The 22227-nt window shown below is 45.8% G+C and overlaps 1 protein-coding gene across 1 annotated transcript in view; it reads right to left on the bottom strand.

Moving 5' to 3' along the window:
- The window catches only part of DNAH3 (dynein axonemal heavy chain 3), a 207638-nt gene that overhangs the window by 20283 nt on the left and 165128 nt on the right, over positions 1 to 22227 (bottom strand). Inside the window, 8 exon segments of the mRNA XM_064362754.1 lie at positions 3042 to 3194; positions 6151 to 6267; positions 8483 to 8638; positions 8641 to 8726; positions 10592 to 10817; positions 16010 to 17356; positions 17359 to 18150; positions 20153 to 20348. Coding sequence (XP_064218824.1) covers positions 3042 to 3194; positions 6151 to 6267; positions 8483 to 8638; positions 8641 to 8726; positions 10592 to 10817; positions 16010 to 17356; positions 17359 to 18150; positions 20153 to 20348 — 3073 coding nt within the window.

The raw sequence follows: 22227 nt of genomic DNA on the forward strand, positions 1-22227 counted from the left end.
CTCAGTTTCCTTATCTGTAAATGGAAAGACAAGTGTAGCTATGATGTGTAAACCAAAAGTAAAATCCTAAAGCCCTCCAACCATCTGAATGGACTTCCTCCTTCCAGGGCACTCTAAAATTTAACCTGAAAGACTGGTTCAGGACATGATGGGAAGTGGGGGTCAGACATGCCTCATTATGCCCACAAGCATTAACATCAACAAGGACCTTATGTCTGGTAAGAAACATTTATAATCTAGGATCTCTGAAGCCTGCTACCTGGAGGCTTCATCTGAATGATATAACTTGGGTCTCCACAATCTCTCTCTCTTTTTTTTTTTTTTTTTGTGACAGAGTCTCGCTCTGTTGCCCAGGCTGGAGTACAGTGGTGCAGTCTCGGCTCACTGCAAACTCTGCCTCCCAGGTTCAAGCAATTCTCCTGTCTCAGCCTCCTGAGTAGCTGGGATTACAGGTGCCCACCACCACGCCTGGCTAATTTTCGTATTTTTGGTAGAAACGGGGTTTCACCATGTTGCTCAGGCTGGTCTTGAACTCCTAACCTCAAGATCTGCCCGCCTTGGACTCCCAAGTGCTAGGATTACAGGCTTGAGCCACCTCGCCCAGCCAACAACCTCTTAGTATAACCCAGGCATTCCTTTCTATTGATAATAACTCTTTAACCAATTGCTAATCAGAAAATGTTTAAATCTACCATAACTTGCAAGCCTCCACTTTGAGTTGTCCTGCCTTTCTGGACTGAACCAATGGATATCTTAAATGCATTTGATTGATGTCTCATGTCTCCCTAAAATGTATAAAATCAACTGTGCCCCAACCACCTGAGGCACATGTTCTGACGATCTCCTGAGGGCTGTGTCATGGGCGATGGTCACTCATATTTGGCTCAGAATAAATCTCTTCAAATATTTTACAGAGTTTAACTCTTTTCATGGACAGAAGGAATCAGGCATTGGCATGTTACAGGTTGTGGTGTTCTCCCACCTGCCTTTCTGATTGTGAGTCCTTTTTTTTTTTTTTTTTTGAGACAGAGTCTCACTCTGTTGCCCAGGCTGGAATGTGGTGGTGCAATCTCCGTTCACTGCAACTTCTGCCTCCTAGGCTCAAGTGATCTTCCCACCTCAGCCTTCTGAATAGTTGAGACTACAAGTGCATGCCATCACACTGGCTAATTTTTGTATTTTTAGTAGAGATGGAATTTCACCACATTGGCCAGGCTGGTCTCAAACTCCTGACCCCAAGCCATCTATCAGCCTCAGCTTCCCAAAGTGCTGGGATTGCAGGCATGAGCCACTGCACCTGGCCTGACTGTGAGTCTTAAGACCCCCCCCAGAGAGAAATGGTCCTTCCCTATATTCAGAGGACATCATGCAGCTTCCATAAAAACCCAAAAGGTATAACTCAATCAAGACAGTTGCAGGTGGGCAAAACAAACAAACAAACCCCAAGAGGACAGGGTGTGGGGAGCTTCTGGATAGCTGACCACGTGGAGGTTCCTGAAGGGTGTTACACCCAGGGAGGGCATGGAAGCTCCCACTCCTTCCACGCCATACTTCACCCTATGTATCTCTTCATCTGTATCTTTTGTAATGTTCTGGGGTTTTTTAATTTGTTTGTTTTTTTGTTTTTGAGATAGAGTCTCACTCTTGTTACCCAGGCTGGAGTGCAATGACGTGATCTCAGCTCACTGCAACCTCCACCTCTTGGGTTCAAGCGATTCTCCTGCCTCAGCCTCGCCAGTGGTGGGATTACAGCCATATGCCACCACGCCTGGCTAATTTTGTATTTTTAGTAGAGACAGGGTTCCTCCACATTAGTCAGGCTGGTCTTGAACTCCCAGCCTCAAGGTGATTCGTCCACCTCAGCCTCCCAAAGTGCTGGGATTACAGGTGTGAGCCACTGCGCCTGGCTTAGAATGTTCTTTTAATAAACCGATAAACCTAAGTGTTTCTCTGAGTTCTGTGAACCACTCCAGCAAATTAATTGAATTAATTTCAGTTAAAGAGGGAGTAGTGGGAACCCCCATGTGAAGCTAGTTGGTCAGAAGTTCCGGAGGCTTGGACTTGTGACTGGTGTCTAGGGTGAGGAAAAGCACTGGGGACTGAGCCCTCAACCTGTGGGATCTGACATTATTACCAGGTAGATGGTATCAGAATTGAATTAGAGGACACCCAGTTGGTGACCACTGCTTGGTGTGTGGGGAACGGGGAGCCTCCTCACATGTGGTCACAGAAATCTTCTTCTGTGTTGATGGTGGTAGTTGTTGTGGTGTGAGAGTAAAGGAAACACATGATTTGACAGTTTTTCTGTCCCACTGATGATCAATAAAAGTAAGCTCTTTTTTTTGAGACAGAGTCTTACTCTGTCACCCAGGCTGGAGTACAGTGGTGTGGTCTCAGCTCACCACAACCTCCACCTCCCAGGTTCAAGCAATTCTCCTGCCTCAGCTTCCCAAGTAGCTGGTATTACAGGCAGGTGGCACCACACCTGGCTAATTTTTATATTTTTAGTTAGAGACAGGCTTTCACCATATTGGTCAGGCTGGTCTCGAACTTGAGCTCAAGTGATCTGCCTGCCTCAGCCTCTCAAAGTGTTGGGATTATAGGCCTGAGCCACCATACCCAACCTGTAAGCTCTTTTCTATCCATCAGATTTATTGTTTTCATCTTCCTTTTCTCATTCCCTGTCCAGTTTTTCTGTTCCTGCCTTTTGCCACCTTCTGAATCTTTGTCTTCAAGTAGCAATGTCCATCTTGGTCACTAGCAATGTCCATCTTGGTCACTACCAAGGCTCCATCTTAATCATCCTTCTCTTTCCCTCCTCGACTGAGGTAGATCCTATATTTTGAAATACTTTGTCTACCACATACTGAGCCCTCATAACCAGTAGCTATGTCTCTCTTGCAGGCTGTTGGGAATATTGGGAATAGCTTATGCACCCAATTCAGGAAGCCCAAGGTGGCCCATGGGCTCGTTGGCTACACTGCAGCCCTGTAGCCTTATAGAGATGACAGAGGTGGGCCTTTTCTGCCCGCCCCTTATCTGGTAGGAGCCATGAGGAGGGATGTAGTAAGTATCTCCAGGAGCCAGGTAGTAATGGTCCTCCTCAATTTCCTTACAGTAGAAAGTGGACAGAAGTGACAGCAGGAGACGCAGGTCTTTGTCATCAGTCACTCTGCCTCCGTAATTACATTCCCCTGGGGACAACCAACAGAAGGAGAGGTTGAACCCAGAGAAGGTCATCGTGAACTTGGTTGTTAATGTAAAACGGGGCATTCTTCCGGCCAAAGACCTCTGCTGGGACACTGATAGGGACAGGAAGCAGGGAAATGCTGGGCAAAAGATGGCAGGTCCCCTGCAAGGACCCTGCCCTCAAGCTGAAAAGCCTGAAACTGCAGCCCAAAGTGAGAACTTACGTCAGTTTTTCCACTTGAACGTTGCCTTTTCCAAAACCATCCATGATCTTCCCTCTCCCCCCACCATCCCATGCCCATCAAAACCCTAGGCTCAGCCAGCAGAGAGAGAGAGAAGCAGCTGGACATCAGAGAGAAGCAGCTTGACTTCAGGGGAACAGCTTGACAGTGTAACTTCGGAGATGAATCCGGCCGGAGATGGCTGGACTTCAGGAGATTACCTTCCTGCTCCATCCCCTTTTCAGCTCCCTTTCCCTCTAAGAGTCACTTTCATTGGCAATAAAAGTTTACCATATTCAATTCGTCTGTGCAACCTCATTCTTCTTGGACATCGCACAAGAGCTCGGGTGCCCTGAGTGCAGGTGCAAAAGGCTGTCACACTGACTTGCCACTGGGCAGTTGACACTTAAGTTGTCTGTGGACAGCAGAGCTAAAAGAGTACTGTAACTCTTCTTCTGGGTGACAGAGGGAGACCTGTCTCAAAAAAAAGAAAAGAAAAAAGACATTGAGAGAGAGAGAGAGACCACATTCATACAACTTTTATTATGGTATATTGAATTTGTTCTATTTTATAACTGTTGTTGGTAATCTCTCACTGTGTCTAATTTATATATTAAACTATCATAGGTATGTATGTATAGGATAACATATAGTATATATAGGGTTTGGTAAAATCTACAGTTTCAGGCATCCACTAGAGGTCTTGGAATATATCCCTAATGGATAAAGGGGGACTAGTATATATGTTGAGACGGTAGCAGTAATAGTGGGTGGAGCCTTTCCTAACTGTGCCCCGATAGAGAATTACAATGAGCAAAGACCCTTGCCAATTCATGCTGGAAATGTAAAGTGGGCAAGAAATGGATCTATGATGTCTTTTACACCCTTGAGGTTTGAGGATTGTTTGTTATCTCAGCCTAACTAGCCTATCCTGACTGGTACAGTTGGAAAGTGACTACTCTCAAGCTGGCTGGTTTATTACCGGCAGGCAGTTGGTTCCTGACTTGCAAGAAGTTCTGTACACAGACCATATCCCAGGACAATCATGCACTCATTCTATGGTCTGAAGAGGAATCCTGGGATGTGCTTCTGTGTGGCCTGGAACTGTGGGAATATGGCTCACTTCTATTTATTATTATTATTTTTTTTAGAGACAGGGGTCTTGCTGTTTTTCCCAGGCTGGTCTCAAACCCCTAGATACAAGTAATCCTTCAGCTTTAGCCTCCTGAGTAGCTGGGACTACAGGTGCAAGCCACTGTGTCCACCTCCAGGCACACCTTCTTTGGAGACGTTCTTTCACCTAACTGAGATCCACTGTATTCATGCTGTGTGTGTCATTTGGGGCTTTGTTTTAGGGAACACTATACTGAGTTAAGATCAGTGTGACCTTCTGGCATTGAACTTAATCACTCTAAAGCTCAGTCTCTCAACCTTGGCACTCTTTTTTTTTGAAATGGAGTTTTGCTCTTGTTGCCCAGGCTGGAGTGCAATGGGATGATCTTGGCTCACCACATCTGCCTCCTGGGTTCAAGCGATTCTCCTGCCTCAGCCTCTCCAGTAGCTGGGATTACAGGCACCTGCCACCACGCCCGGCTAATTTTCGTATTTTTAGTAGAGATTTTCTCCATGTTGGTCAGGCTGGTCTTGAAATCCTGACCTCAGATGATCCACCCATCTCTGCCTCCCAAAGTGCTGGGATTACAGGCATGAGCCACTGCGACTTTGGCACTCTTAACATGTTGAACTGGATAGTTTTGTGTTGTAGTGACCACCCCGTACATCACAGAATGTTCAGCAGCATCCCTAGCCTCCACTACTATAACTGCCAGTAGCACACGCTATGGCAACCAAAAGCATCTCCAGATATTGCCAAATAGCCCCTGGGGGCCAAAATCACCCACAGTTGAGAACTACTCCTTTAAGCCCATCTTCCCAGCTGTAAAATGGGGTTACCAATGTGGAGCTCATAAGATTAACGTGAAGACTCAATGCATTAATCGCGTGTATACAGTGCCTGTCATGTGTCTGGGGAAGGGATTCTAACAAACTCCTTAACATATGGAGCTGAAGAGGGAATTGTGTGTATGTGATCTTAATGTCCCAGTTCTTTAATCAAGCTGCATTTTGACCTTCGGCCATGATATTCCATTCATTTGGCACATGTCTATTTTTATCCCTATATCTGGGACCACATGGCATATTCCTTGAAGTTAGTGGTCATGTTTCTTTGGTTGTGTGTGTGTTTTTTAAGAGATAGGGTCTTGCTCTGTTACCCAGGCTGGAGTGCAGGTGTGATCATAGCTCACTGCCACCTTAACCTCCTGGGCTCTTCCTCCTGTCTCAGCCTCCTGAGGAGTAGCTGGGACTACAGGCGCCCACCACCATGCCTGGCTAATTTTTGTATTTTTAGTAGAGACGGGGTCTCAACATGTTGGTCAGGCTGCTGCGGCCTCCCAAAATGCTGGGATTATAGGTGTGAGCCACTGCGCCGAGCTGGCCTATCTCATTTTAAAAAATTGTTCTACTTTTGGATACCATGAGTCACTCGAGGGTAAAGATTCTATCTTAATTTTCTTTTTGTTTCCTTGCAATATCTAGCACGATGACAAGCATTAGTAAGAGCTCGATGTTTATGGAGTGAGGGAGGGAGTAAATAAGTGAATGGAAATGGGAACAGAACAGCAGGAGGGTGGAACATGATACTGGAGGTTTACGGTGGAAAAACTCCTCCCATAAATACCTGTCAGGTAGGTCAGAGCTTCGAAGGGCACCTCCTTGTAGTCATTGAGAAACATCTGGATCTGCCACATACTAATCCTGAGGTCAGATTCATTGAATTCATAGGGAATATTCCACCCTGCTTGCAGGAGAGCAGAAAGAGGCTTCAGTGCTGAGAGCTCTTAATTTCCATTCAGAGACTGAGCCAGGGGAGTTAAGCATCATTATGTATCAAGAGCCTTTTTCAGGCCCATGAATATCAAGCAACGGGGCCAACTATTAGCCTGGACATTTACCGCCAACGTGGGAGCCATTCTGCCTGAGAAAACATCCATTCTAAAATCAATTTCCTTACGTACCTCCCCATTTGTTGAGGAAGATGTTAACATCCTGGGATTTGTGGAATGAGAATTATTCAGCCTGGCAGGAATACAGCGGTAACGCATGGAGCTCCAAAAATAACACTGAGGCATGGCTAGACAGCAGGAGCTATGACTGGGCAACAGAGCCACATTGGTTCTGAGAATTCCCCTCCTGGAGCTCATGGGAAAACTGAATGGCCAGCCTTAAAGAAATGACTGCCTGTATTTCCAAGGGTATAATGATAAATGCCCTCTGGGGGACCAAACAAGTGACATACATGTGTAAACCAGGAATGTTGCAGGATACAAGAGTATGGGGAAACTTGTGCTCAGTAGAGAAGATGTTTTTGTTTGTTTATTTGTTTGTCTGTTTTTTTGAGACAGAGTCTCGCTCTGTCCCCCATGCTGGAGTGCAGTGGCGTGATCCTGGCTCACTGCTTCGCCTCCTGGGTTCAAGTGATTCTCCTGCCCCAGCCTCCCAAGTAGCTAGGATTACAGGCACATGCCATCATGCCCAGCTAGTTCATGTATTTTTAGTAGAGATGGGGATTTGCCATGTTGACCAGGCTGGTCTTGAACTCCTAACCTCAAGTGATCCACCTGCCTCAGCCTCGCAAAGTGCTGGGATTACAGATGTGAGCCACCATGCCAGGTCTCAATAGAGAAGTTTAATTGCCTTCCAAACACTCACTTTCAAATTAGAAATATAACAAAATAATAAAATTCATGTGCCAGCAAACGAAGCATGACTGGCAGGTGGTTGCAAGCCAAATAGTTGCATGGCTTTTTTTTTTTTTTGACAGGATCTTGTTCTGTTGCCTAGTCTGGAGTGGTATGATCTCGGTTAACTGCAGCCTCAAACTCTCAGGCTCAAGTGATCCTCCCAGCTCAGACTCCCGAGTAGTTGGGACTATAGGCACGAGCTACCATGTCAGGCTAATTTATTTATCTATATTAATTAATTTTTTCTTGAGACAGCATCTCATTTTGTCATCCAGTTTGGAGTGCAGTGGCACAATCTCAGCTCACTGCAGCCTCGACCTCCTCACCTCAAGCAATCCTCCCACCTCAGCCTCCCAAAGTACTGAGATTACAGGCTTCAGCCATTGTGCTCAGCATGACTGGTTTAGTTCACTTAGTGTAATGTTCTCAGGTTCATCCACGTTGTGGTGTATGTCAGAATTTTCTTCTTCTTTAAAATTGATTAATATTTAGGAGTTCTAGACCAGCTTGGTCTAGAACATGGTGAAACCCTGTCTCTACTAAAAATATAAAAATTAGCTGGGTGTGGTGGCACACTTGTAGTTCCAGCTACTTGGGAGGCTGAGGTGGGAGGCTCACTTGAACCTGAGTGGTGGAGGTTGCAATGAGCCAAGATCACAACACTGCACTCTAGCCTGGGTGACAGAGTGAAACCCTGTATCGAAAAAAAAAATTCCATTCTATGAATATGCAACATTTTGCTTATACATTAATCTACCTGTAGACCTTTTTTTTTTTTTTTTGAGACAAGGTCTTGCTCTGTTGCCCAGGCTGGAGTTCGGTGGTGTGATCTTGGCTTACTACAAATTCCACCTGCTGGGTTGAAGTGATTCTCATGCCTCAGCCTCCCAAATAGTTGGGATTATAGGCGGGCACCACCATGCCCGGCTAATTTTTGTGTTTTTAGTAGAGATGGGGTCTTACCATGTTACCCAGGCTGGTCTCGAACTCCTGGCCTCAAGCTATCTGCCTGCCTTAGCCTCCCTAAGTGCTGGGATTAAAGGCACAAGCCACCAAGTCCAGCCAGGTTGCCAGATTTAGCAAATAAATACAGTGAAAGTTTGATCTTAGTTAAATAATAAATCATTTAGTATAAGTATGTCCCAAATATTGCATGGAAATTACTTATACTGTATTTTACTGGCAACCCTATCTGAGCACAAGCTTAAACACACACCTGGAAACACACTTGTATCTGTCTGGCAGCCTTTCCTGCAGGTCATTGCTTACCTAGGGGGCCGAAGTTTCTCCTCTCTTGAACAATGGTGTGGAAGAAGCAAAGCTCAAACAACAGCTTTTGCCACATCACCGCCTTTGCACAACTTTGGAAGAACACAGGATCTGAGATGGTGTCATTGAGGTAGGAGTGCAAAAGGTTGGCCTGGAGCCCTTTGGGGGCTCATTGGTCATTTTGATTCCATTCTGGAGAATGCTGACCGGAAACTTCTCTGATGGATAGCTGGTTAGCCAGAGTCTGGAAGAACAACAGACCCAACTTTTTAGAGCAATGAGTTAACTTATAGTGAAAAACAATAACAAAAAATAATAGCTATGATTTATTAAATGCTACCAGAGCCAAAATCATGCTGAGCATTTAATATATGTCCTTTTATTTCCCTTAAGCTTCACAGCCACCCAATGAAGAGGGATTTATTTACTACCCTCATTTACCAGTGAGGAAACGGAGGCACGGCAAGGTCAGGTGGGTTTTTCAAGGACACATCACTTGGCAGTACTTGAACCAAGATGTGGACTCACGGCTCTCTGACTCCAAAGCTTGTACTCTTTTTTTTTCTTCTTCTTTTTTTTTTAATGTAGAGATGGAATCACACTAGGTTGCCCAGGCCCCTGGGCTCAAGCGATCCTCCCACCTCACCGTCCCAAAGTGCTGGGATTATGGGCATGAGTCCCTGTGCCTGGCCAAAAGCTGCTTTCTCGCTACAACCAGAGCTGAATAGTTACAAGAGACAATATGATCACAAACCCTAAAATATCCACTATCGGCCCTTTACAGAAAAAGTGTGCTGATGCCTGTCATATAGGAAACGGCATTTGAAATGGGCCTTGAAAACTAGGGAGAAGTTCTTTTTTTAAAATGCAAGTTTATCTATGCCCACAAAAAAGGGAAACATATGTAACAGTATTTAGAAGAAACTAGAATTGGTAATTTTACCACCTATAGGTTAACATCTTGGCAATATTGCATCCAAGACTCTTTTTTTTAAATTTTTATTGTTTTTATTTTATTCTTATTTTTTTTCAGACAGGGTCTCATTCTGTCACCCAGGCTGGAGTGCAGTGGCGTGATCACTGCTCACTGCAGCCTCGACTTCTTGGGCTCCCACTTCAAGTGCTGATTCTCCCACTTCAGCCTCCCAAGTTGCTGGGACTACAAATGTGTGCCACCACGCCCAGCTAATTTTTTCTATTTTTAGTACAGATGGGGTTTTGCCATGTTCCCCAAGCTGGCCTTAAACTCCTGGGTTCAAGCAATCCACCTGTCTCAGCCTCTCAAAATGCTGAGATTACAGGTGTGATCCACCACACTGGCCATATTTTTTTAGACAAATAACATTTTTTAAAAATCAGACTTGCTTACATTGAATCTGCCTTTCCAGCTGCATCTCCTATTATCTTCTCCAACAACTTCTCACGGCATATACCAGAGTCGTAAGAAAACTTCTCAGTATTTCCTTAATACCTCTCTTTTCTTTTCCAAATGCTGTCTCTTCTGCCTAGGATAGCCTTGCTGGCAAACTCCTATTCATTTTTCAAAACCCCAGGCCTCCAGGACTCCCCAACCTTCCCATCCCTTTTCTGCATTTCATGGTTCTTGTTCAAATAGTGAGTAAGTAGGTATGACATGGTATCAACATTATTCATCTACGGGCTGCCTTCTGCTAGATAGAAAAGGCTCTTTTCTTTCCTTTTTCTTTTCTTTCTTTTTTGAGAGGGAGTCTCACTGTCACCTAGGCTGGCGTGCAGTGGTACAATCTTGGCTCACTACAACCTCTGCCTCCTGGGTTCAAGCAATTTTTCCATTTCAGTCTCCCGAATAACTAAGATTACAGGCATGTGCCACTATGCCCAGCTAATTTTTATATTTTTAGTAGAGACAGCATTTTGCCGTGTTGGCCAGGCTGGTCTTGAACGCCCGACCTCAGGTGATCCACCCACCTCCGCCTCCCAAAGTGCTGGGATTACAGGCATGAGCCACCCTGCCAGGCCTAGACTGAGAGTTTCTAAGGAGCAGAACTGTGTCTTGATGATCTTCCCAGCCACCAGCCTGATATCTGGAGGTTGGGTCCCAGAGAAGGCAGTAGTGGGACAGCATCTCACCTGAATCTGTCATTGGTGTTCTCAGGAACAATCACCTCCTCACAAATCTTCTCCAGTTTAGGCATCCAGCTTGTGGCCAGATGGCAATTCTGTAAGACCACCCAGGTCCCATCTTTGATGGCATTGTTGATCATTTTGGCAGCAATAGGGCCTTGGCCTTGGCCAAGGGAGATGGTCTGTGTTCTGGTACCTCCCATTCCAAGATCATCAGCAAACTTCAGCAGGCCTGAGACCAGGAAGAAAGGAGACTTTTAAAAGAGGAGAGGCCAGCTAAAAGTAACAGAATAGCCATATTAACAATAACAACATGGCCCAGTGTAGTGGCTCACCACACCACCCCAAGGTGTTGTGTAATCCCAACACTTTGGGAGGCCGAGGTGGGAGGATTACTTGAGCTCAGGAGTTCGAGACCAGCCTGGGCAACACAGTGAGACCTTGTCACTATTTAAAATACACACACACACACACACAATTCCGGCTGGGCATGGTGGCTCATGCCTGCAGTCCCAGCACTTTGGGAGGAGGAGGTGGAGGCAGGTGGATCACGAGGTCAGGAGTTCGAGACCAGCCTGGCTAATACGGTGACACCCGTCTCTACCAAAAATACAAAAATTAGCCAGGCATGGTGGTGCTGCACCTGTAGTCCCAGCTACTCAGGCAGGAGAATCGCTTGAACCCAGGAGGCGGAGGTTGCAGTGAGCTGAGATTGCGCCATTGTACTCCAGCCTGGGCAACAAGAGCAAAACTTGGTCTCAAAAAAAAAAGAGTTAAAATTTGATCCAGACTGGCTACTCCCCACCCGGCCCCCATGGGGCACCACTGTTTGCACATGCAAAGTTGTTCTGTAGGGACACTCCCAAAACCCAAAGTATATGAGACTACCGCAAAACAAAACAAATTTGCTGATGGTGAACTCACAATTAAAAAAAAAAAAAACACAAGGAAGTACATCACAATGAGGGGCAGACAGCACATAAAAAAATCAGGGTTAATATTCTAAAGATTACATGTGGTCTCTGTGACGAGCTGCATTGTGTCCCTAGCAAAATTCATATGTTGAAGTCCTAATTCTAGGTACCTAGAATGTAACTGTTCAGTAGTTGGAGATAGGGTCTTTGCAGAAGCAAAGTTAAAATGAGGTCATGACCGGGCGCGGTGGCTCAAGCCTGTAATCCCAGCACTTTGGGAGGCCGAGGCGGGTGGATCACGAGGTCAAGAGATCGAGACCATCCTGGTCAACATGGTGAAACCCCGTCTCTACTAAAAATAGAAAAATTAGCTGGGCATGGTGGCGCGTGCCTGTAATCCCAGCTACTCAGGAGGCTGAGGCAGGAGAATTGCCTGAACCCAGGAGGCGGAGGTTGCGGTGAGCCGAGATCGCGCCATTGCACTCCAGCCTGGGTAACAAGAGCGAAACTCCGTCGCAAAAAAAAAAAAAAAAAAATTGAGGTCATTAGGGTGGGCCTTAATTCAATACGACTGATATCCTTATGAGAAGAGGAGATGAGGACAAACAGAGAGAAAACCCTGTGCACACATAAGGAGATGATCATCAGCAAGCCAAGTAGAGAGGCCTCTGAAGAAACCAACCCTGTCAACAGCTCGATTTCAAACTTCTTTCTTTGAGAATTGTGAGAAAATACTTTTTTGTTTTTGAGACAGAGTTTTGCTCTTGTTGCACAGGCTGGAGTGCAATGTCGTGATCTCGACTCATTGCAACCTCCTCCTCCCAGGTTCAAGCAATTCTCCTGCCTCAGCCTCCCGAGTGGCTGGGATTACAGGCATGCACCACCACGCCCAGCTAATTTCATATTTTTAGTAGAGATGGGGTTTCTTCATGTTGGTCAGGCTGATCTCGAACTCCTGATCTCAGGTGATCCACACACCTTGACCTCCCAAAGTGCTGGGATTACAGGCAAGAGTCACTGCACCTGGCCAAATTTCTGTTTTTTAAGCCACTCAGTCCATGGTACTTTATTATGGTAGTCCTAGTAAACTAATATAGTCCTTTTAAAAAAAAGACCACAAAAGAAACACACCCACCGAATGTGTAATCCCAGCACTTTGGGAGGCTGAGGCAGACAGATTACTTGAGCCCAGGAGTTCAAGACCAGCCTGTTGGCGAAACCTCATTTCTACAAAAAATACAAAAAAAATTAGCAGGGTGGGTGGCACACGCCTGTGGTTCCAGCTACTTGGGAGGCTGAGGCACAAGGATCACTTGAGCCTGGAAGTCGGAGGGTTGCAGTGAGCTGAGATGGTGCCACTGCACTGTAGCCTGGGTAACAGAGGGAAACTCTATCTCGAAAAAAGAAAGAAAGAAACAACAGAAGAAAGAAAGGAAGGAAGGAAGCAAGCAAGGAAGGAAGGAGAGAAGAGGGAGAGAGAATGAAAGAAAGGAAGAAAGGAAGGAAAGAAGGAAAGAAGGCAGGAAGGAAATGAATGAATCATATCTAGAAATAAGTAATAACAAAATTCAGAATTCTATTAAAAATATGTATGGATTTGAAGCAAAACAAATAAAACTTCTAGAAGTGGAAAGCACAGTCATTGTGATGACAAAAACACAAAGTGCTGATTAAAAAAGCAGATCAGATAACACCAAAAAGAGAATTAGAGGACAGTAAGGTCTATAATTTATGATCCATGCAGTAGTAGTGAGCACCTCTAGCATGCAGGTTGTGGTTTCTAAGTATCATTGTCTATTGGTCAGATATTAACATATGTAAAATATAAACAAAAATTAATTTAAAAAATAGGCTGGACATGGTGGCTCACACTTGTAATCTCAGCACTTTGGTAATCCCAGCATTTTGAGAGGCTGAGGTGGAAGGATTGCTTTAGCCCAGGAGTTGGAGACCAGCCTGGGCAATGTAGTGAGACCCTATCTCTACTAAAAATTTAAAAATTTAACCAGGTTGCAGGGGGAGGGGAATTTAACCAGGTGTGGTGGTGTGTGCCTGTGGTCCCAGCTACTGGGGAGGCTGAGATGGGGGAGACTGCTTGTGCCCAAGAGGCTCAGTGGGCCAAGATCATACCACTACACTCCAGCTTGGGTGACAGAGCAAGATCCTGTCTCAAAAAAAAAGAAAAATTAGAAAAAAAAAAATTCCACTGTCTGCTGGAAGAACCAAGGCTCCCTTGAGAAATATTTGTTTCCAGGTCTGGGATAGGAAATGTACAAGATAATCCTGGAATATATGATAGTTCTAGAAGGCAAGGAAGCTATTAATATCAAAACCTACTAAGACTATGTGAAAAAGACAAAGGCAGAAAGGTGCTCCCATAAGCCACAGATGGAATAATTTGAGTATCAAAAATAAGAAAGAGGCTGGGCACAGTGGCTCACACTTGTAATCCCAGCACTTTGGGATACTGAGGCAGGCAGATCACCAGAGGTTGGGAGTTTAAGACCAGCCTGACCAACATGGACAAACCCTATCTCTACAAAAAATTAGCCGGGCATGGTGGCACATGCCTGTAATCCCAGCTACGCAGGAGGCTGAGGCAAGAGAATAGCTTTAACCACGGAGGCAGAGGTTTCAGTGAGCCGAGATCGAGATTGTGTCATTGCACTCCAGCCTGGGCAACAAGAGTGAAACTCCATCTTAAAAAAAAAAAGGAAAAGAAAAAGAAGAAGTAGAAGAAAGATGGCAGTGGAGTAAAACACCACCATATTTAAAGTATCCAATATATTAATCTCCAGGCATTCATAATGGCAACAGAAAATTCTTATTGGTTCATTTTGGAGGCTATTACAACACCATCTCAACGTTCTGAAAGCTGGTAAATAAAGAATCAAGCATCTCTTTTGCCTGAAATTCTTGAACTATATTAAGGGTAAACAAAAGAGTTGACAAAGGAAAAACATTTTTTGAGATGGAGTTTTGAACTGCTGGGTTCAAGTGATTCTCCCATCACAGCCTACTGAGTAGCTGGGACTACAGATGCATACCATCACATGTACACATCCAGAAATTCTTCATAGAAGGTTTTTAGCTAATAAATGTGTAAGGAAGGACAGAATTAAAATGCCATCATTGGCCAGGTATGGTGGCTCATACTGGTAATCCCAGAACTTTGAGAGGCTGAGGTGGGTGGATCACTTGAAGTCAGGAGTTTAAGACCAGCCTGGCCAACATAGTGAAACCCCATCTCTACTAAAAATAAAAAAAGTAGGCAGCCCTGGTGTTGGGCACCTGTAAGTCCCAGGTACTTGGGAGGCTGAGGCACGAGAAACACTTGAACCCGGGAGGCAGAGGTTGCAGTGACCTGAGATCATGCCACTGCACTCCCACCTGGGTGACAGAGCAAGACTGTCTAAAAAAAAAAAAAAAAAAAAAATCATTATGCAGCCCCTAAGGAAATAATGGATCTTGGTAATGATTTTCAAAGGCTACTAAAACTATTAAAGTTAGTGGTTCTCAACACTGGCTGCACATTGGAATTACTGGAAAAGCTTCTTAAAACAAAATGCATGGGCCTCACTCCTAAGATTTTAATTTAATTGGCCAACGGTGTGGCCCGTGCATTGCAAGCATTATTTAAACTCCCCAGGTGATTCCAATGTGTAGCCATGATTGAGAACCATGATTGGGAAACTTTATAATCGAGTGAGTGGGGAAATGGAGAGCTGGCTTACACTGACAATACCTGAGTCCCCTGATATGTCTTTTTCAGAAGAGACAGCCAGACAGTATGGATCTCCTGACATGTGGCACTAGAAGGGACACAGTGTCTGTGAAGTTTCCGGTGGAATCATCCAAGCTGAATTTCACCAAGCTTCTATTTTGTTTTTTTTAGGGAGAGGGTAGGGTCTCACTCTGTCACCTAGACTGGAGTACAGTGCTGTGATCGTAGCTCATTTCAGCCTCAACCTCCCCAGGCTAAAGGGATCCTCCTGTCTCCACCTCACAAGTAGCTGGGACTACAGGCGTGTGCCACCATTCCCAGCTAATTTTTTAAATGTTTTATAGCTACGGAGGTCTCACTATGTTGCCCAGGCTGGTCTCAAACCCCTGGGCTCAAGCAATCCTCCCAACTGAGTCTCCCAAAGTGCTGGGATTACACGCATAAGTCGCCTCACCTGAACCCTCACAAGGTTTTTAAGAAAAAAACTTTGAATGAATTATCACGATATAAAAGTGGGCGCTTTCTGCATTTCTAGTTTCTCTTGAAAAATCAGATGATCTGGCAATTCTGGGCTTACATTCCCAAACTGCCCAATTTGGGGGTGCCGAATAGCAGCTGACCTGTATAGGTGGAAAAAAGAAGAGTTCTGTGGCTCCATCTCAACCTATGGACCATTTGGCCTTCAAAGCCATCTGAACTTGAACCTTTGCTGTAAGGGACAGGTTACTGATATCCATCCACACACTCTGATCTTTCTACATCTCCCCCACAACACTCTGTCCTTACCTGCCATTGGGTCTGCACCTGGAGATAACACAAAAATCAAAGGCGCGCAGCTGCTGGAATCATTGTAGGATCCCTGGAGATCGAATGTAGGGGTTTCGATGTACAGCTTTCCCATGTGTTCAGCAATGAACTCCCAGACCGCTGGCACCATTTTGTCAGGCCGCAAACATTGGAGGATCGCCATCTTCTCCAATCCTTGAGTAAACTTCCAAGACCCAGGGAGTTGCTCCTTGTGGGCCCAGGCTGAGTCATAGATCAGCTTCCATTCATCCAGGTTCTGTTCCAAATGCTCCATCAGGCCGTGCAGTTTGGGTAAGGCAGATGCACGGACAACCTCTGCCCATGCCTTCTCAGACAGCCATTTGGGAGCTGGGTTGGGGTAGGGGTTATCCAGTGCAACGCCTCCAGTGAGAAGGAAGTACCACACCTCCTCTGTAATTTCCTTCTTCTGTTTCAAGATGCCGATGGTCAGGAGGAGAGAGAAGAGTAGCTTGTCCTCAAACAGAGAACGGCACATGTTGTTGTAGATGCTCAGGGTGAAATGGTCAATGATGTACTCGATGTGCAGATTCAGCTCTTCGCTTTTCATGCTATGGGCCAGGGAAAGCATGTAGAGATTTATGAACCAAGTCAAGGAGTACTGGTACATTGGCTCGATGTTGGCCAGGTCCGAGATACAAAAGGAGATGGTGGCGGAGTGCACAGCCACTGGCTTGTAGCCCATCCGAGTCTCGTCAATCTGTGTTTCTGTCTTGGAAGCAACTTTCTGTTTCTCAGAGATCTCTTCAGATAGCACTTTGGAGGAGGACAGAACTTCTTTGATGGCGGTTTCATCCTCCAGGATGTTACCCTCGGACATGGAGAGGACCTCCAAGATCTTATCTTCAATTTCCTTGAGATGCTTCTTGTTCTTGGTGCTCTCCACAATCAACTGGTTCTTTTTCTCTTCCAGCTCTGGCTTCTCTTTTGCAGCCACGATGCCAAGGAGTTGATCTTGGAGACCCAAGGGGGTGATCATGAAGTTGAGGAGACAGACTTTCACAGCGACTTCTGGGAGGTAATGTGGGTTCCTCAAACGGGTTGTAATGTATAACTTAAAATCCCTGGAGTATTCGATGATGTTTTCACCCAGCCTCATGTACTCCACCCCTTGCTGTTTGAACGTGGCCTTGAGCAAGATAGGTTTGATAAAAGCATCCAGCTCTTCCCCAACGTTTTCAAGCAAGACAGGGGTGCCTAACTGCAGCGCGTTTTCCAGCATCCTCATGTAGTTGCTGTCAGAGAACTTGATGACAGCCAGTTTATTTGCCTTCTCCATGTTCTTAATCCATTTATTGGCCTGTCCCGAGGGTCAATCATTAAGGCCCAGCGTCTGGAATTGGACACAATGATCCCATTGTCAATGGAGAAGGAGTCAACAGGAAGCCCAGCAATCTGCCAGGCACGGATTTTGATGGGATCCCCTAATGTGTGGCTAAGACTGAAGTCACTGGAGCTGGGGATGACCTTGTCCTTACATTTGGCCAACCACTGATTTTGGCACTGGGCCCAATAATCCACTGTAAAAGCGCCCAGGTAAGCCACGGTTCCTGAGGACAGCAACACGTCACCCGTCAGATTAGTATAGCGAATTCCCAGCTGCCAGGCAGCTTCGGTCCATCTGTCCTTCTCTCTCCCAAGACCACTGATCAGTTTCTCTGCCCTGACCAGCTTTTGGGAGCAGATTCCAATGTTTTCCTCCAAGGCCTTTTTCTTGGTGTTCATCTCTTCAAAGTCATCATTCAGGGCCTGGAGCCGGTCTATCACCAGCTTCAGCTCTGCTCGTTTCTGGTTCAGCTTCTGCATCTGTGCATCCAGCTTCCCCTCCGCCTCCCTCAGTCGCTCCCGTTTGGGAGCCACCACCTTGGCCACACGATCATACACCTCCATGGCCCTCACCCACTTGCACAGACCCTCACAGGCCGATGACACATTTTTAATGACAGCCAGCTGGAATTCCAGGTGATTGATAAACCTTTCTCGGATCCGCTTCATGGTCAGTGGGGGGATGTTGTCTTTGTCATACGTCTTAAGACTCTCCAAGAACTTCAGATCCCCAAGAATCTTTTTGGGTACCCCCCAGTAATCTTGTATCATTTTACCTATTTGGAACAAGAAACAGAGATAATGGATTAAAACATTCTGGCCAAGATTTAAAATTCTGCAGTGGTTACTGCATGTATTTGAGAAAAAATAAAAGCAAAAACACAGTCTGGGAGGCGCAGCCAACCTCACCAACCTCATCTCTGCCTCGTTCCCTAAACTTGGGTTACAAAGAACCTTCCTTCAATTCCTCATGACCCCAAGTGCTTCCTACCATGAGCCTTCTTCTGCCTATACTGTAAATGGCATCTAGCTGGGTTTTATTTATTTATTTAGAGACAGAGTCTTTAGCTGTCACCAAGCCTGGATTGCAGTGGCACGATCTCAGCTCACTGCAACCTCCACCTCCTGGGTTCAAGCAATCCTCCTGCCTCAGCCTCCCAAGAAGCTGGGACTACAGGCATATGCCATCATGCCTGGCTAATTTTTGTATTTTTAGTAGAGATGGCATTTCACCATCCGGGCTGGTCTTGAACTCCTGACCTCATGGGATCCACCTGCCTCAGCCTCCCAAAGTGCTGAGATTACAGGCGTGAGCCACTGCACCTGGCCAATGTTTGTGTTTTTCATAGAGATGAGGTTTTGCCATGTTGCCCAGGCTGGAGGCCTTGCTTTAAAAGCCATCGCCATAGAGGTTTCCCTAGACTTCTCTGACAAGGGGGACCCCTTGCCCCCTGCACCAGCATTTTCCTTCATCTTACTTGCTAGAAAGTCCATTCCCTTTATAGCATGTATTGCAGCCTGTAAGTTTTCAATTATTTTCTACCATCTACCTTTCCCTCAAAGAGGTAACCTTCTGCTGTTTGCTAGAACCTGGCACACTGCCTGATACTTAGTTGTCAATAAATATGGGTTGAATGAATAGTACCCCATTATCTCATTCATGGATGGAAAGGGCAACAGGAGCAGCAGCCATGGGGATGGGTTTTGAATATTCTTCCCTAGTCTGGGAGGTGGGTTGGATGGAGCCGAATTAGTCCTCCCTGTGATGAATGGTGTGAGTGAGGCAAAGGTCTTGTGAAAATGAAGGAGGCTGGGAGAAGCAGCTTGCAAGCTTCCACTCATAGAGAGGAGTACCTGTGGCCTGCCCAGACACAAAACCAGGCCCTTATTCCTCTTAGCACCCATTGTGCTGACTAACAACTAATCAACTGAGTCCTGATCCCATCCTGAAACAATGCTCCTTCTGTTGACATAGTGGGAAAAATTTGGGAAGGTTTTTGGCTCATGGTACTTGCCAAGCTCAGGCTCATCAAAAAACTTATACTCTGAGACATCACATTGAGTACAGCATGTCAAATGTGTCCCATTCCTAATTACAAGCACAGCAACCAGCCAAATATTTTCCATGAAGGTTTTTGTTGGCATTCTAGAAAATGATCTGCTTCATTTAAACTCAAGGTTCCCTGAACTAACTCAATTGCTCTTTTGCTCCATCTCAATATACTCACTCAATTCCATGGGTTGGGTGAATAATAGGCATAATCTGCTTTAGTTTTAATTTAATGATGGGTTCTGTGCTGATCATCAATGATCTAAGATGAGAAGTGACATTCATGACCTGCCTGTGCTTTGTGTATCTCAGCAGGTCTCAACCCCAGATGCAGGGAGAGCTTTAAAAAAAAAATCCTAATGCTCAGGCCACATTCCACACCAATGGAATGAGACTCTGTAGGAGTGAGGCATGGATTCCTGCATTTTTTTTTTTTTTTTTTTTTGAGACGGAGTTTCATTCTTGTTGCCCAGGCTGGAGTGCAATGGCGTGGCCATGGCTCACTGCAACCTCTGCCTCCTGGGTTCAAGCAATTCTGCCTCAGTCTCTAACAGACACATACCACCATGCTCAGCTAATTTTTTATTTTTATTTTTGTATTTTTAGTAGAGACGGGGTTTCACCATGTTGGCCAGGCTGATCTCAAACTCCTGACCTCCGGTGATCCGCCCATCTTGGCCTCCCAAAGTGCTGGGATTATAGGCAATGAGCCACCATGCCTGGCCAACATCTGCATTCTTTAAGCTCTCCAGGTGATTCTAGGGTGCGACCAGGGTGCAGAAGTACTGCTAGCTCATCTTTGCTCAAGGTCAACTTATTATTAGCAGCCTCAGCTGCTTCCCTAAAGGATGCTCTCATAAAGTCTGCTCCTTGCTTGGCTATACCTTGCTTTGCATCTGCTTTATGTGATTGTAGGCCTGACACCTGCTGGAGAAGAGGGAAGGCTAAGCAATGGGAAGCAGGAGCTGGAAGGTCTCAAATGAGGGATCAGGGATTTCATTTTTGAAACAGGGTCTCACTCTGTTATACAAGCTAAAGGGCAGTGGCAGGATCACGGCTCACTGCAGCCTCAACCTCCCAGGCTCAAGCAATCTTCCCTTCTCAGCCTCCTGAGTAGCTGAGACTGCACACGTGTGCCAGCACGCCTGGCTACATTTTGTATTTTGTGTAGAGGCGGGGTTTTGTCAGGTTGTCAAGACTGGTCTCAAACTCTTGGGCTCAAGTGATCCACCCACTTCAGCCTCCCAAAGTGCTGGGATTACAGGTGTGAGCCACCGTGCCTGGCTGGGATTAGAGTAGAGATTTCTAACATTTCAGAAAGAATGAAGGAATAGCCAGACTGCTTCCAGGATGGGAGGACTCAAAGGCAGGAAATAGAACTGGAGGTGGTTTTAAAAGTCATTGTTCAGGCCGGGTGCAGTGGCTCATGCCTGTAATCCCAGCACTTTGGGAGGCTAAGGTCGGTGGATCACCTGAGGTCAGGAGTTTGAGACCAGCCTGACAAACATAGTGAAACCCCGTCTCTATTAAAGTACAAAATTAGCCGGGCATGGTGGCACACGCCTATAATCCCAGCTACTTGGGAGGCTGAGGCAGGATAATCGCTTGAACCAGAGAGATGGAGGTTGCAGTGATCAAAGATCACACCATTGCACTCCAGCTTGGGCAATAAGAGCAAAACTCCATCTGAAAAAAAAAAAAAAGCCATTGTTCAGCTCTAAGGCACTCGTCTTAATTCAAAGTCTTACATCTAATTCAAATTGGAAGGAGGATGAATATTCACCTGTAAATGTTTCTGGGTTCAACTGCAGAAGGAGCTTTATTCCTCCCTCCCCTATTCCTTTCTCCCCATTTATAATTCTCTGTATCCTCCTCTTTTTTCTTTATTCATCTGTCCCGCTCTCTTTTTCCCCCTCCAGTTGCCATCTGTGCCTCTCTTTGCCCTTGTCCCCTGCCTATGTCTCCCCCTCTAATTTTTCATTCCCTGCTCCCGCTCTACCCCTCCCCACCAACTCTTCCTCTCTGTCTTTGTGTGAGTGTTTTTTGTCTCCCTGTCTCTGTCTCTCTTCTCTCTGGTCTTTTTTCTTCCCACTCCATCTCTCTCTCTGTACCTCTCTGTATATCTCTCTTTGTGTCTCTGTGTCTCTCTTTGTATCTCTGGCACTCCAGTGTCTCTGCATCTCTCTGTCTCCATTTCTCTGTAGCTCTCTGCATATTTGTCTCTCAGTCTCTATTTCTACCTGTTTCTCTGCCCTCATGTCTTACTCTCTCCTGTATGTCTGCATCTCACTTGTGCATGCAAGTCTCTCCCCATCTCCTCTCTCGCTCTTTCTCTTTCTCTCTCTCTGTTTCCCTGTCTCTGTCTTTCTCCCGATTTCCTTCTCTCCTGGTCCCCTGTCCCTTTGAGTGTATATGTGTGTGCATGACTGCATGCATGCATGTCTGCATGTGTGTGCATACGTGTGTGTGTGCATATCTGTGTGTGTGTGCGTGCATGCATTTGTGTATAGGTGTCTGGGTCTCCATTTATTTCTGACTCTTCTCTGTTTCTTTCTTTGTCTCTGTCTCATTCTTTTCCTTTACTTGTCTCTTTCTCTGCTTCTCTCTCTGTTTCTCTCTGTAGCTCTCTCGGTCACCCACACATGACTCTGTTTGCTCCACTCTAGGCCTTTTGTCTACCTGACCTTCATTTTTATAATGACTTGCAGGCAGAGACCTTGACTAAGCTCAGCTCCACCTACAGATACCTGCATTTTCCCAACTGACTGAGAGGGCAGAGGCTGCTGAAGAAGCAAGAGAGAGG

Source organism: Aotus nancymaae, unplaced genomic scaffold (genome assembly GCF_030222135.1).
Source record: "Aotus nancymaae isolate 86718 unplaced genomic scaffold, 86718_ANA_hifiasm-v0.15.2.pri h1tg000049l, whole genome shotgun sequence".
Lineage (NCBI taxonomy): Eukaryota > Metazoa > Chordata > Mammalia > Primates > Aotidae > Aotus > Aotus nancymaae.